This window comes from Ornithodoros turicata, chromosome 2, assembly GCF_037126465.1.
Source record: "Ornithodoros turicata isolate Travis chromosome 2, ASM3712646v1, whole genome shotgun sequence".
NCBI classification, from domain to species: Eukaryota; Metazoa; Arthropoda; class Arachnida; order Ixodida; family Argasidae; genus Ornithodoros; species Ornithodoros turicata.
In genome coordinates this window covers 148,085,774-148,102,603 of record NC_088202.1, presented here as the reverse complement: position 1 = coordinate 148,102,603, position 16,830 = coordinate 148,085,774, and the positions used below count along the sequence as shown (strand labels likewise).

At 46.4% G+C, this 16,830-nt stretch overlaps 1 protein-coding gene across 1 annotated transcript in view; it reads right to left on the bottom strand.

The window, feature by feature from the left end:
• Positions 1–16,830, bottom strand: part of LOC135386350 (cell adhesion molecule Dscam1-like) — a 357,610-nt gene that overhangs the window by 274,265 nt on the left and 66,515 nt on the right. Inside the window, exons 8-14 of the mRNA XM_064616211.1 lie at positions 15,371–15,643; positions 13,773–13,977; positions 12,219–12,421; positions 8,682–8,843; positions 6,947–7,228; positions 5,823–5,942; positions 2,225–2,398 (exon numbers count right to left, since the gene is read on the bottom strand). Coding sequence (XP_064472281.1) covers positions 2,225–2,398; positions 5,823–5,942; positions 6,947–7,228; positions 8,682–8,843; positions 12,219–12,421; positions 13,773–13,977; positions 15,371–15,643 — 1,419 coding nt within the window. The remainder of the gene's footprint in view (positions 1–2,224; positions 2,399–5,822; positions 5,943–6,946; positions 7,229–8,681; positions 8,844–12,218; positions 12,422–13,772; positions 13,978–15,370; positions 15,644–16,830) is intronic.

Genomic DNA, 16,830 nt, shown 5'->3' with positions numbered 1-16,830 from the left:
GTATCGCCAATGCCCAGCCAATATGGGTCCAATGTTGTGTGCTGCTTGGGTTATTTACTTCAAACACGAGGGATACACCCTGCCTTCATGTGACAGTCAACTATCTATCGCGGAAGTGATCCATTAAATGCCCTTTGAATGCTTGTGGCCAACTCCAGTGCCTCGCCACCTCACCCATCATCACGGGGCAGATATTTCGCAGAAGGATATTTGGAGTAGCAAACCTGTAGGCCCTGGGCTTTTAATGCGTCTTCTCAGACACACGGCAAAGAAAGCACTACGTCGCTGCACACTTTCAAGTTATAATAGGCAGAGACAAATCGTGGCTGTTGACCGCAGGAATAAAATGCTCAATTGATTAGAAATGTTTGTTAGAAGTTTCCTTTCGTGATGTCATCTAGAGGTAGCTGAGACAATGAAACGCAGAGGCCTCTCAGCACCCAGTTGCACACTTCGCTTTAAGAACTGCAGCTGACGAGAAGGTGGCATTCGACCTCACACCTACCGATTTCTGGCCAGAGATGCTACCAGTTACACCATGCTATAGCTGCGCTCTCGCCAAGACACCGAGACGCGCCAAGAAATACAGGGATACGCACTCATCCTCAACACAATGTTGCCAGTCACACTTCCATCCACACGGGCGGCATCTTTCTCGATGAAAGATGAAAGTCACTGAAAAGGTTAGCCAGCTGTAGGACTCGAACCCACATCTTCTGGATTACCGGTCCAGGGTTCAACCAATTGTGCTGAGCTAACACGCCTTCCCAGCGACTTCCAGGGTGCGTCGTCTGAAGGGCCAAACCAGCCACTCTCTCTCTCACTCGTCCTCCTTTCACTCTTACATTTTTGCTCACTCCTACACACATTCATACGACGGGATCGACGCAAGCGGCAACTGTTGAACATGAGAGAAATGATGTTCTGTAAGGCTGGAACAACATAGAAGGCACAAAGAAGGAACAACATAGAAGGAACATGGAAGGAGGCTTTGTATGTGCAGTTAACCCTCGTTAATATGACCCCCGATAATCTGACATACGCGCTTTACGACCATACTCCGGGGGAACAATGCAGTGAAACTTCTGGAAATATCCCCCGTTAATATGACAATTCCGCATTATGACCAATATTTTCGGGAACGACCATTGTCATAATAACGAGGGTTCACTGTATTTGTCCCTTCCAGCCTCAGAACATCAGTTCTCTCAGTTCTCTCGTCTCTCTCGAGTAACGTCGTAGTAAAGCTGAGGCAATGAAACACAGAAGGACGAACATAATAACACGTAACACGTAAAACACTCCTAGCGTTAGCATGTATGTTCCCTACAGTAAGTTTAAGTTTTGAGTTGTGGATTGAGCTAGTAGTTAGTTTGTATGATAGTAGTAGTAAATAGTAATGGCATGTAGTTGTAGTGGTGTGGTTGTAGTAGTGGTGCGTGTTAGTACTCTATTTGTGTTACATGGTTCATTTTGTATGTTAGCTGGTTGTTCATATGACCTGTATCTTCCTATTTATTTATTTTTAGTTATGGCAGAAGAATCTGGCAAAGAGTATTAAGTATGGTGCTGTTGTCTGTAACCTGCAAACTAGCCGTTTGGCTTAAGCAGGTGTTTTTGACTTGTAAGTAATTGTGATGAAAAATAAATTATTATTATTATTATTATTATTATTATTGTACTACGATACGGTACTATAAAGACGATTTGAGATATACCTTTGTTATGTGTTTTTGAGGGTTTTCCAGGGTTGTTGATTTTTTGTGAATATCAATGGTGGTTCAATATCTGTATTTTAGTGCTTGCGTTTTACTTTACTGTTATCAATGTTTTAACTTTAAGTATTGAGTGCGCCATTGACTGTTACCTGCCCACAAGCCCCAAGGCTTAGGCGGGTACTGTTGTAATCATGATACTCTTAGACTAATAAAAATTGAATTGAATTGAATTATTATTATTATTATTATTAACACCGAAGCCTCGCAACACCCAGCTGCATACTTCCCTAAAAGAATTGCAGTTGACGAGAAGGCACCATAAGTAACACATTTTGTGATGTCGTAGTAGAGGGTATGCCCTCCCTCTCCCCCCCCCCCCAAAACATTCGAGCAAACACACACACGCACGCACGCACACGGATATGCACATGCACGCACGGATACAACATGACAAGGCGACCCTAGAAAACGCAACCATGTGCGAGAGAACGTTGAATAATTCTCACCTTGAACTTTGAGAAGGACAAGCTTGCTGAGGGCCATGCCGATGCCGTTGCTCGCTTGGCACAGATACCGACCGGTCATTGTCTCTTGAGCATGCTTCACGAGCAGGGACCCATTGGAGAAGACGTCGTAGTCAGCCCCACTGGAGATGGTGCTGTACCCTGACGAGCCATACACTGCGGAGATTTTGGACCACGAGTTGTGACGCGACTGAGAGGGGAGATTCAGTAACGCGAAAAATACGTGCGACCAAATGGCAAACTCAGTGAACAGGTAGAGATATTATGATTCTGACGATGTAGAACTGTTGACCTGCATTGTGGGCTTGAACCGTCTGAAGGAGAACACACAGAAAAATAACCGTTCGAGGAAGAACCTTTTAAAGCTCTTCGGCTTGTCCTTATTTTTCGCCTTTGAAAGGTTCTTCAAAAGTAGGACGCCAGGGGATCCTTAGACATTCTTCCGTTCTCGAAGATAGGACAGGTTCATAAAAAGGTTCTTGCACTATAAAGAACTCTCGAAGAACGGTTATTTTTCTCTGTGTAGCGAGATGATTGTGATTAGACTTTTTGTCCATTACAGCTCGCTCGTGAGGCCCGTTGTAGTCAAAAAGTTGCCGAATAAGTCGACTTGGTGGTTCCACGTTTCCAGAGGTTCGCAAAAGGTGTCGTCTGTCATCGATTTGTTGCATACTGCTCTTCAGAACCTCGCGCTCTTGCTGGTAACGAACACGGGGCATGAGCATGTGTTCCAAGTTGCCGTGCACGTGGCACGTTGGACAGAGGTCCGATTTTGCGAGGCCAATACGCTAAGTAAAGGGGGCTACGCTGTCCAGGTGCAGGCCACACACGGTGAAAGATGGCTTCACGTGGGCATGCTGGGGAAGGGGTGTCGTGCTGTCACTGAGCTCTCGTGTTTTACGCGAGTACAATCGAAATGAAACTGGTGATATACCCTCAGTAAACCAATAGTAATACTTCCATAGGAGATACGATACAGAATTGAAGACTTAGACATAACCAAAAAGTCACCTGTAGCTTCACTGTCAAAATTGTTGGACATTTTAGGTAGTTTTTTTTCCTCGTCGTTGATAGATTTTTTATTTAAAAAAAAAGCTATGAGAACAGCATAGATGTCGTTTTTACGGTTGAGTTATACGGCCACGGAGACATCCTCTCGAAGAAAGTGTGCAGCTACAAGGTGACTAAAATTCTTTCATCAACTTTGTAATAAGGAAATTTAGGAAATGAAAATTAGGAAAATTAGGAAATTAGGAAATTTAGAAAAGCGAGATAGCAGAATGGGTGACAGTCCTCGTTCAAAGCCATCCCACGTTTTAAAAATCCTAAAACGCGCACGCGCGTTAAACCATTTCATTCCTTTCTCAAATTCTCGAATTTGCCATTCTCGAATTCTATTACGCAGATCAACGGAAACGGAAACTGCAACGACCGGGAGCCCAGGGAGCACAGCGCTCATTTCACGTTAGAGGACCACGTGCTCTGGAGCGATGGACGATATTGGTGTACACTGTAAACTGAAAAACACCCTTATGGGTGTAAATGGCTTGTCCCATAACTCACACCACTTTTTACACCGTATGGTCTGGAACACCCTTTTTAGAGGGTGTATTCTGTGCAAAACACCCTTTGAAAGGGTGTTTTTCCTTGGAAATGACTTCTTTTGCACCCCTTAAGCACCCTTTTAGGATGGTGTAAGATTGTTAAACACCCTCCTAAAAGGGTGTTTAACAGGGAAAACAACCATTTCAAAGGGTGTTTTACACAGAATACACCCTCTGAAAAGGGCGTTCCAGACCACACGGTGTAAAAAGTGGTGTGAGTTATAGGACAAGCCATTTACACCCATAAGGGTGTTTTTCAGTTTACAGTGTAGGTGTTGATCTGCTGGCTAGATAAAACGCTTTCCGGTCCAGATAAGGCTCCGTCGGCGAGGGTGATGCACTCCTGAGGCGAAATTAAGCGATGGAATATCTCGAAGTAAGACAGCAAGATGGGGTAGTAGTGGGTATGGATTCATGAGCTCCCAAAATACATACACGAAAAAACGGAGACACACACATCGTGTCTTGCATGGAGCCTGAGTCAGTTATCAGCGTCCCATCCATCAAATCGACAGCTCACAAGATAAGAGTTTTTGACACAAATAACGGCGTGATTTCATAAACATGCGCATAGCGAATTAAAGCCTTAGGAATGGTTTCCTTCTTTCCGCATTTTTTTAGACAACTTTTTTTTACTGTATTCTGTGTTCATTCTTGTTACAACGTAAACCAGTCGTGAGTTGAGCCGAGCTGAGCTGAACCTCTCTGTTTTTTTGTGTAGGTATACTTGGCAGCTCTATAGTGATGGAATATTCCACCGCACGCGCTAGTTTCTGGATTTTTCTTCCATTCCGCTATCTCGCGTTTGTCTAATAGCGTGCTCGATAAACTGCACCGGTGCGCCCCGGTGCGACATGGTGCGGCTTGCCATCCTCGATAAACTGCACTGGTGCGCACTGAACGTCCTCGATTAAAGGACTGCACCCGTTCAGTGCAGCACTGAGTTGCCCCGAACCCACACCGAGAAAATCGGCCGAGCGCCAGAGTGCAATCCCAAGAAGCATCGCGATTGCCGGAAGCACGGAGAATGGCGGAAGCGGCAAGTAGCCAGGTGTAGCCGGGCAAGTAGCAGCAAACAGTCATCGTCAGCATGGCATTCGATCGGTGCGTCTCGCTACGGGTCGCAACGAGCACAGGTCTCTAGGTAGCGCACGCTAGTATCCATCAGATCCACCAGTGCAGTGCAGTTTCATGTTCGATAATGCCTCCGCCCAGGGCACCGCCAGTGTAGAGCGCCACGCACCACTGTGGTTTTCGGGGCAATTCCGGAGCAATTAAGTTTATCGAGGACGCTATAAAATTGCGCTGTGGCGTCGCTCATGATCCTAGTTGCCTCGCGAAAGCCACGTATTATATATTCCCTAATTAAAGGGTTAATTAATGCATTTTAAGTAATTACCCATCTAGAAGTTACATACGTTCTTCCAATGGATGTCCGCCTGTCGCAACTGCAAAAAAAAAAGGACATCTTTGCTGCTGCCACAGCTTCTTTTATAAAAATTTTGTACAGGATAAAAAAAAAAACGCCCTGTTCCTAAGCTGGTTTGGAAATAGAATTGGCAATGCGTGTTCGGACTGCGCATGAATGGTACTAATGGTCGGAGCATCTGATTTTAAAATCGAAGGACCTTTGTTCAAACCCCGCAACGAAAGGACTTCTCACCAGAATGAAGCGAGGTGACGTGGTGGCTTAGGTCGTGTTATGTCACGTGATGGTCGGTCTATGGCTAGTCGGCATAGGAAAGCATATTCTACGATAACAAAGGGTAAAAGCTGCTCACAACAAGAAAGCACACTCCAGTCCAGTGTAAAGCATGGAACAAAACAACACGAAAGTGACAAAGCGCAATGCAGGACCACCGATTTGAACAATGTATACGACAGAACAACGAAGTGAACAAAAGTTGCTGCATACTGCATAGTTTACGCTGAAATTGCGAAATACAAATGCGCACCTACAACACAAAGGTACTTACAGTTTTCCCTCTCCCACGTGATGGCGGGCGCGGGGTGGCCATCCGCCAGGCAATCCACTCGGACGCTTCGTCCCACAAGCACCGACGTATCGCTCGGTTCCACGATCCATTTTGGAGGAACTGCATGGTTACTGCCCATTAACACTGGGGTATGAGTCATATGGGACGAAGAAAGAGGCAACCGCCTCGAGAGAGTTGTATCTCTCAACCTATTTGCTCAGAATTCCAGAGCAGTGACGCGTAGAACATACGCTGTACAAGGGTACAAGGTTTATTAAGAGAGAAAGGTAGTTCTCATAATCGTATTATAAAAAATGCGTAAAGGATGCAAAAAACACCTTGAAGAACGCACTTCGATATAGCGTTCTGGTCCTGTACTAGTATCGCACCCACAGTATAGCTCTGTAAGGGATGATAAAACAGCAACGAACGAACAGCTGAATTGTAGCAGGTGAACGACGACGACGACTCCACTTCCGATGCGAAAGGAGCATATTTATTCCTAAGGCTACTAACATCAACTGTAAATCATGAAAGTCTTCCTTTCGGCAACATGCCCCCACGTCTTCCCTCGACATCATCTGGCCGAGAGTAATGGCGGAACGCTACGTCGCGCGCCGCTTACGTTCCTCATTTTTGGGCAACGCGTCCGCATCTCTGCATCTCTCGCAGCAATGGGGGCACATCTGTAGCTCTATACATGCTCGAATGCTCGGCAGCACGCCGCCTATGCTGGAACTCCGTGACGTCCGTGGTGTGGACGACATCAAGTGAGACGCGCTTTGCAGCTACTGAGCGAACGCGTCCGCCGCAGCGTTTCTTCTCAGCCAAAGCGGCGCGATGTATACGAAGCAGTGGGGGAGCGGGAGAAGACTGCGCGCCGCGATCGAGAACGGGCGGACTTCTCTCCACCTCTGACTACGCCTCAGAGCCTGAGACCATCAAACTGACGCGGCTTCACCGATGCTTCAAAAGTGCGCTGAAGGAAACGCAAATTTAATTTAAAATAACCGAAAACTTCGTTTACTATCAAAATGAATTCCCCGACGTTGCTGATTGCATCTCTTAGATAATATACCTCCATTTATGGTTCTCTTACTCGACGATAATACGTGCACACATACCTTCAACAACGAGTACCGTGCTATGAGACGCAGAGGCTGCGGCGTTGCTGACGACGCACGAGTAGTTGCCGTTGTGCCTCGGAGAGACGCTGGCGAAAGTCAGGTCGCTGGAGAAGGCGTCTGTCTGTACACGGATGCCCAGGGCCGGGGCTAGAGGACCGTTGTCTTTCTTCCAGCCGATCTCGAAAGGAGGATCGCCCGATGTGACCGTACAGACGAGACGGGCTCGCATGCCGGCTTGAAGGCCAGGAGGGAAGGCAAACGGGGCCAATGTTGGACGAACTGCGTCAGTGAACGCGCAATTTTAGGGGACACGTTCAACGCGAAGTATCTGCACACTCTCAGAAAAAAAAAGAAAAAGAGGTGGAGCGGTTATACCAGGTCCCCCAAGGGCGCCATTTTCCTATGTATTTGTTCCTATCCCGATGCGTGCAATGCCGGAGGCCGCCCTTAGATACCCCATTGTTACCAGACGTTGGCTTGCGTTTGATTGTAGCGCGCTAAAGATCCAGTTGAAGCACAATCCAAGCCAGGCCAAGTCACCGAAGGAGAAATGGACGACTGCGCCAGCGGCGCCTGGTACGACAGGTACGCTAAGTGATGCATGCAGCCGTGCACTAGATCCTTCCGATCGCTCAACACGTTTAAAAACGGGATCGAAAAGGTGAAACACGACACAGAAAGTTGTTATACGGGTTTTATTTGGACATATAAAGACTAGATTCATTCGCAGAAACAACAAAAACATTTTGCCGCTAAACTTAGCGCGCTGAAGTGATCCGGAACGGCAACAGTGGGGTATCTAGTGGCGGCCTTCTTCGTTGCACGCTTTTCCGAGGTGAGTTTGGGGGACCTGGGTTATACCTTTCAGGAGGTAATATTTGTCGCATATGTTGTGCCTAAAAGGTTGCAAACTTCTACCTGCTATACCTCACCCTCTCCCACGAATGATAGGGTTACCACTTCTGATTCGCCGAGCGAGAGGAGCGTATACGCCTTTTTGTAGCGATTCGGATATGCGATAATTGATTTTACCACCATTTTAAACCCTTTATCAGACGCTATGTTGACCTACTAGGTGGTAACTATGGAAGTTACCACCTCTTCACACCCTTTTTTTCTGAGAGAGTACACTGTAAACTGGAAAACACCCTTATGGGTGTAAATGGCTTGTCCTATAACTGACACCTCTTTTTACACCGTACATGGTCTGGAACACCCTTTTTAGAGGGTGTATTCCGTGTAAATCACCCCTGGAAACGGCGCTTTTCTTTGAAAATGCCTTCTTTTGCACCCTTTAAACACCCTTTTAAGAGGGTGTAAGATCGTTAAACACCCTCCTAAAAAGGTGTACAAAGGGTGCAAAAGACGGCATTTTCAAGGAAAAGCACCCTTTCAAAGGGCGTTTTACACGGGATACACCCTCTAAAAAGGGTGTTCCAGACCATACGGTGTGAAAAGAGGAGTCAATTATAGGACAAGCGATCTACACCCATAAGGGTGTTTTTCAGTTTACAGTGTATCGCTGAATCTGTGGCGCCATTCTGTGACACTGTTCTACTAATAGTCCTGTTTCAAAGTTCATTCCTCCTTTTTTCGCTTTGTAATACCATCTGTTCGTAGTCCTTGCTGGCGAATTAAAGAATGACAGGTGATGAAAAGACGGCGAAAGGCAACAAAAATGACACTCTTGCTCTGTACTGCTTATAAAACTAGCTGGGATGTGCATTTATACCTCGCACGTTGACCTGTACCGTACCACTGGCGCTCTGGCCGTGTCCGCTGGTCACGTGGCACATGTAGGTGCCGTTGTCTTCGTACTGTCGAACCTCTTTGATTACGAGGGTACCGTTGGCCAACACTTCCTGACGCTTGTTGGCAGGAAGCTTCATTCCTCCTGCGGGGAGAATAAATAACCGTCAGGCAGACTTGTACGTATTTGGAGTATTGTATTTAAAATACTGTATTTTAAATACAATTTGCGGTATTTTGGTACTCTACTCAATACTTTTTGTTTTGTGTATTTATACTCTATTTAAAATACATTTTATGGTATTTTGTACTCAATACTCTAATTACATATTTTGGATCTCCCTCTCAAACTTTCTGTGTCTCGTCTTTCCATTATCTTGCTTGTTCAAGGGAAATTTCCTGAGTCCCTCGGACATGACCCGGACATTGGCCCTTCTTGGAAGTCCCCATTTAGAGATCTTGCCCCGTATGTTCTAATTCTTGGCCAGTGAGGGTTCTATTCTGTGTGCCTTGACGCGGTTACGCCGAATTCTGACCTCACCGTGCAGGGACTTGCTAGAAGTTTGCTTTGTTCTGGGTCACATATACTTAGTGGAGTTATGTGGTACCTCTTTGTCATCTTTTTGGGACTTGTGTTTAGATGACTCCTATCAGACAGCGGCGGCTAGCGTAGTGCGCGAGGTTTACGTGATTCATGTCACATAGCGGCGACTTGCCGCATTGACCAGTGACCCGTGACTTTTTGCGTTCAATGCTAAATAGTATCTTAATTGTATTTCAAATACTTTTTGAAGTATTTTGTACTCTATCTTAATTACTTTGGTTTTCATGTATTTATACTCTATCTTAATTACATTCTAACGTTAGTATTTATTATCTTATCTTAAATACATTTTTGAGTATCTTGTACATGTCTGTCGTCAGGACAGAAGGTGTTAGGGTAAACAGGCAAACAGTTTGATGGATTGCATTTACAGTACAGTGAACCCTCGTTAATATGAGCCCCGATAATCTGATATATGTACGCGCTTTACAACCGTACTCCTGGGGAACAATGCAGTGAAACCTCTGCAAATCCCCCGCCCGTTAATACGATAAATTAATTCCCCGCCCGTTAATTCCCCATTATGACTAAAATTTTCGGGAACGACCATGGTCATAATAACGAGGGTTCACTGTATACATGGTTCATAAAGGTCATGGACATTATGCGAAACCACGAATAGTATGACTGCTTCATTCTAGCGCTAGCGATTTTATGTGACCCTTTCGTTCTGTTTAGGGATACAAATTAAAATGAGAAACTATCATGAAATCTACTAAAGGGAATGAAAAAAAAATGAACAAAGTGGTTATCTTAGGAACCACAGTTCCAACGGTCGCCAGAACCATTGACTGCATCATATTCCAGTCTCTCGCAGTCGTTAGGGGAACAGTCGCCTCAAGAAATGTGTGCATGAAACGAGTACAACAACGTCTGACACTCTATTTGGCCAACTTACTTTCTCTCAAGAAAACTGCTTCGATATTAAATACAGTGAACCCTCGTTATTATGACCATGATCGTTCCCGAAATTTTTGGTCATAATGCGGAATTGTCATATAAAGGGGGGGATTTGCGGAGGTTTCACTGCATTGTTCCCCAGGAGTATATGGTCGTAAAACGCGTATGTCAGATTATCGGGGGTCATATTAACGTGTTTTATGAGAACAAGAGTGAACTGACGTTGTCCTACAGCTGTTGTTACTGAACTGATGTTGAGCCCTACAGCTGGCTAACCTTTTCAGTGACTTCCATTTTTCATCTTTTATAAGTTTATCGTTTATAGGTACAGGTATCGGTACAGGTCCCGACAAAAGTTCATGGAACACGCGAACGACGTATTTTTTCTACGGCCCCACACACTTGCGGCGCGCGGAAGCGGGTCCGTTCACTCGTTTTAAAGATTCTCACTCCTTCGGCAGCTAAGGAAGCAAGCCTGAGCGATAGTAAAATCACGATGACGTAAGCCAGGCACGCCAATGGGAGTGCAGTGCACGCGATTGTCTCCGAGCTTGTGTGCTTCGCGTTCTATACTTCGTACTATACTAAAGGGCAAAACGCATGGAGCGTTTTTCCGACGTTTTCAGGACGCGCGCGCGCTCGGCGTGCGTGTGACCTCGTAAAAACCAGTTTTTCAACGCGCGCGGAGGGCATACGCTGGAATCTGTCGACTACAGATATTCGCGGGCGTCTGGGCGCGTTTTCCGAGAAGTAGACAGAACCATGGCCGTCGTGCAGCAGACAAGGTGGCGTATGAGCAGCTCGCATAAATTTTTGGGACATTATCCATCACACTAAATTTACGTGAACATTTTAATGGTATCTGGAATGAAGGAACGCAGGAACCACAGGAAAGAAGAGCAGCTAGTCGACGAATATAGCAACAGTGGCGCGCGTCACTCGCTCCGTACGCGTCCCATGCGTTTCGGGTGGTCGCCTCGCTGGCGTTCCTTCGCCGCGTGTGCAAGGCCATGGCGTACGCGCGACATTTTCACGCTGAGAAAACGTCCAATGCGTTTCGTCCTTTAGTGAAAAGTCACCGATAAATACGCCGAGTTTCGCTTACTAGTGTGAGTTCTGCCGCGACTATGTCGTGTGGAACACGGTGTTAGGCTCTTGGCTGTACGAGCACGTCCGACGTGACATTCCACATGCCTATATAACACAGAGTCTCCGCGACCCGCAGGCGCCCCCTTCCACCCCCTCCACCCCCCCCCCACCCCCACTCCCGCCGATGGCCAAAGGTCGCTCCCTGGCTGGATTTGTCCCCGTCCAAAGAGCACCTTGTCCTCCTCAAAGCCTCGTCCGAGTTTCGTTTTTTTCCAATTTCCAGGGAGGAAATTCCGGCACACTCTCAACATCCGTCTTCTGCTCTTGCCATGCATTGCATCAAATTACACAGACACTACTCTACTAGTTCGCGTCAGGTTATCGGCGTTATTGCCGGTGACGAACGAGGAGTGAAACGGCACACTAGTTTCGGAATCAAGCGAGCCGGATGTGACAGACCCAACAAACGAAAACAAAACGCGGAGCATTCGGCGCCTCTATTCTGGGCTCGTGCGTTTTGAAAGTGAACGAGCAACGCTAGTGTCGATACCTGCACGTGAACTCTCTGAACGAGCACGCTACCATCGCACGACTTTCCAGGACTTCTGCAGCGAGTGCAGCCAAATAGGCGATTTCAGATACTGCCCTTGTGCTCCGCACGGGGGCCCTCCGTCGCCCAAGCCACGCGCATCGCGCAATGCGTCGTGGGAAATGGTTTGCATTCGTGCTTGCCTGCATGTTGCTCGAAGGAAGGAGAGAAAACCGAAACCGTTTGCGCTCTTCTTCTTTTGTCTGATTCATTCAAACTAAATCCCAAGGTGCAGTGGGGCATTCGCAACACGGCGCTCTCTGGCGGGCCATCCATGGAATTTCTGAAATCGTCTATTGAAGAGACCTATTGTGATTTTTCAAACATTAGTATCGTACCTTTTGACCAAGTGATGGTATCGATGGGATGGCCGGCGAAATGACAGTGTAGCCTCAGCGTTTCTCCAGCCACCGTTTCTCGGCCCTTCATGGCTCTAACTCTCGGAGGCCCAGCAACATTGAGTCTGGCCACGTGCACAGCAGAGCCAGCGCTGTTGGTCGCCTCGCAGGAGTACACACCGCCGTCTTCCACGCGAAGGGCACTGACGAAGGATATTACAGAGATTAAAAATTATTGACTTCCGCGCAGTCTCGCGTGTTCATGAATTACGTGAATAGCATTATTAATTACGGCTTCCACCTTGCGTCACTTAACTCAAATGACGTCACTCGAAGGATGTACTAGTTGTCCATGATCAAGAAAAAGGCCCACAAAGACAAGGACGACAAAAAACTTCGCACCACTCACAACTTTAACTGACCAAAGACGGTCGATACAAAGCAACTTCCTTGACGGATCTCCACACACGCCCCCTCACGAGTAAATCCCTTAGGTGAGGTGCAAGAGAGGAAGATAGGGACAAACCAAAAGTAAAGCACGCAGAACAATTCATTGTATGCGAAGAAAAAGTAGTTAGTTCACTGTTGATGATGATTATTCAGGTTTTTATGGCGCACGGACAACTAGGGTCATAGTGCGCCAAAGCTATGGTGAAAAGACAATGGGGATGGTTGGTGACAATGTAAAAGCAGCAAGATTAAACTAAAACCATAGTTTTAGAAATGTTTAGACAGTAAAACAAGATACATGAGCAGCTGGGTAAAACTATATTGCATTTAAATAGCCAATATCTTTAAAATAGTTAAAAACTCTCATGAAGGGTAAAAGAGGCTCATCACCCAACAACAAGGCTGGATGAAGTGGCAACTGATATCTGTAAAGCTCTTTAAAGTGATACTGACGATGAGGTTCATGTGCAAGACACGTGATTAGGATGTGCAGCACAGACAGCTGCTCCCCGCACTGCGTACATTCCGGTGGTTCCTCCCGGCGCAGTAAAAAACAGTTAGTTCACTGTAAAATGAAAGACACCCATATGGGTGCAAATGGCTCGTCCTATAACTAACACCACTTTTGACACCGTATGGTCTGGAACACCCTTTTTTCTTTCTTTTTCTCTTTTTTTTTTTCTTTTTTTTTTTGCTTTTTACGATGTTTTAGTTCACCGGATCGCTTTCACTCCAGTATCAAACTTCGAGAGTTCCTCATATAGTGCAAGAACCTTTTTTTTTTTCTTCGAGAACGAAAGAATGGCTAGCGATCTCCTGGCGTCCATGCTTTTGAAGAACCTTTTAGAGATGAAAAATACGAACAAGCAGAAGTTCTTTCTCGACTACTTATTTTTCTGTGTGTCGCAAAGCTTTATAAGGCTTAGGCGACAGACATCACAAAAACCAAAAATAGTACCTCTCAAGTCTCAACCGTTTATTTCAGACACCAGGAGGATCTGTTGAATAAATATCTCACATTTCCAACGTTATATACGTAAGCGCGTATACGAGTCTAATCTCAGTATCTTCAACTTGACTTAGCTTCGAGCGAAGCCAATATACCTGATGTTGAGATAGCTGGTGAGATGGTTCAGAGCAGCTGCACGGTCTCCGGTCCTTACACGAGGCTCAGCCGCGATCGGCGAACCATCCAGAGACCAAGTAATCCTTGGCAAGGGACTCCCTGTAGCGACACACTGGAGGGAGACGAACCGGCTCGGCTCTAGGGTCTGTTCGGAGAATACTGAGAAGAAACTCGGCGCTGAAACTGCAAATACGAATTCGTTTTTACGCACGGAAGCATTCTATAGTGAGCACTCTAATGAAATCCTTAGGGGCCTGTTCTCACATGCAGCGCTTTAATTGCTCCTCAGTGCTAGAAAACAGCGCTGTCTTTTCCTCCTCGCGTTGCTATGAACCGCTGGAAAACAGACTTGAACTCCTTTCAACATCTTCAGCGCTCACGTCGGATCGCTCGTTTTTGACGACCAATCAAGACGCTGTTTTTACCCATGACGTCGTGGAAGCTGTGGAATTGTTTTGCTTCCCGGTTTTGCGGTGGTGTGTGTCGGTGTTGTGGTGAACTTACGAGGATCAAGGATCACCATTAGACGAAACGGGGCTGCGCCACGTCGCCAATGAGGGTTGAGGGTACACTTCAGCTGCCGAGCCGGCCGAGCACTATGCGCTCTGCTTTGCAAGTGAGAACACGAAGGTAGAAAATGGCGCTCGGTTTCCAGCGCTGTTATTCCAGCGCTCTAGTGCTGTATGTGAGAATAGGCTATTACAGCAATCCCGAGACAGTACCTACTCTTTGCAAAACAGTTGTCTCGCGACGTAAACCCCCAATTATTATCTTTGCAAAGAAAATAGATGCCGAAGTTACCGAAGAGGCCCGAGCTACTTCACCTAGACTGCATTGTGGACTTCCAACCGTAGTTGGGATGGTCACGTCGTTTGCCTGGCATACGTGGCAGAAACATAGCGACGTCTGAAAATGCAGTAGAGACACGATCAAATAACCGCGTCCTACGCTGAGCGCATGGACGAGGTTCGCTGCATAAAACAGGGGCGGGGGGGGGTATATGTTTATTCACACAGGACGTGCATAAAACAGGACGTGATGCTTTCCCTACGTATAACGCCTACAACTTATGGACGACAATATTAACTGTTAAAACAATTTAGATGGCTATAAGTAGGGCCTGACTTTTTAGGGTTAAACCCGTATCCGCCCGATATTTACCCCCCGAACGAAATCTGTAAAATTCGGGTTTAACCCGAATCTACCCGAAAACATCCGGGTCGCGTGGCACACTCATAAGCGTGCATTAAAATAAAGTTCGATAACATTGCTAAACATTAGCTCCATGTTAAGACAAATTTTTATGAAACAAATAAAAATCACCCGAATGCACCCGAATTCCTGACGACAGAATATGCCGTAACGGGATATAACCCGAATTTTCAAATTAAAAATATCACCCGATTTTTACCCCCCGAATTTGGCCAAAAATAAAACCCGAAAAAGTCAGGCCCTAGCTATAAGCCAGCGACGTGACCAGCATTCCTCTTCAACAGAAACGGGTGCCTCCAGTCCATCTATTTTCTTTGCCTGTCTGTCGTCTGGCAACTGCACGATACGGACGAAGAGCACTCACATCCGAGCTGTAGCCTCGCAGCCCCCTGTGCTGAGTCCCGTTCGTTGCGAACGAGGCACTGATAAACACCGGCGTCGTGTCGTTCCACCGGCCGCAACGTCAGCGACTGACCGACGACGCGTATCCGACCCTGGTCTACCTGTCCGAGTACGGCCCCGTCCTTGAGCCACAGCAGCGATGCCACGGGGTGTCCCGAGGGTCTACAGGTCAGCGTGGCGGAACCGCCCAGGTCCACCGTCTGCTGTTCCGGATGCACTGCTGCCGAGAGCGGAGCTGCAGACAATGATACGTATCGTGTGGTTAAGAAGAGCCAGCGTGACGATACTTGACAAAATTTTGAGTAGTACTTCTATAGTTATATATTTACAGTGAACCAGAGTTGTACACGTTACTCGAAAAAAGTAATTGATTACAATTACTGTTACTACTGCGCGAAAAGTAATTCTTTACTGTTACAAATTACTTCATCAAAAATGTAATACGTTACCGATTAAAAATGTAACGCGTTACTTTTCCCGTTACTTTAAATTGTCTCGCCTCCTGTCCCAAATGACGACGACCGTATAGGCGTTGAAACATCCGCTTCGTTTTGTTACTATTGCTCTAGTAGGTGACGGTTGTAAGGAATTATCGTATTACTGTGGTCTGCATGGAACACGTGAGGACTAGAGACGGCCGTCACAGTGACCTCTGTGTCATTGCTTCAGCCGAAGATCGGGCTTGCTGAAAAGTGTTGCCATTGTTGACAGAAGGTTAAAAAATTAATCGATTACTCAGCAATTGATTAGCGAAAATTGTAATCAGATTACTTGGAAAATTACTTGCTCACAAAATTAATTGATTACGTTAAAATTTACTGAAAAAGTAATTGATTACTAGTAACGCAATTACTAGTAACGCGTTACGTACAACTCTGCAGTGAACCCTGGTTAATATGACCACCGCCGTTCCCGCGGATTTTGGTCATAAAGCGAATTGTCGTACTAACGAGAAAGGCACAATCCGCCGACCTCAGAGACCGCTTCCGTGCACAACAGCAGCTTCAGCACGATGTGACCTGGTCTCGTTATCACAGCTGTATTGAGCACCACAGTGTTTTGGCAGTCCGAAGAGCGCTATGAGTAAATCCGAGGTCAACAACATCCGGAGTCATCCCAAACCTTGGAGCCCTACTTCAACTAGGGTTGCCACCAAGCCGGTATTATACCTGCACGGGCCGGTTATTCGCTCGCTCTGCTGGTTGCCGGTAGGAAGGTGATACCGGCAGCGTTTTGCCGGTATATGTGACTCAATACCTTTCATATGGGCTTTTGCGGGGTTTTCCCTTCAACATTCCACTACAGCTTGAATAAATCTGGAGCATAGCCCCAACTCCGCAGTCACCAGTTCTTTCCTTAGTTATCCATTATTATTATTACACACAGGAACATATGTTTCTTCGTATTATCTTGAGCTCTCTC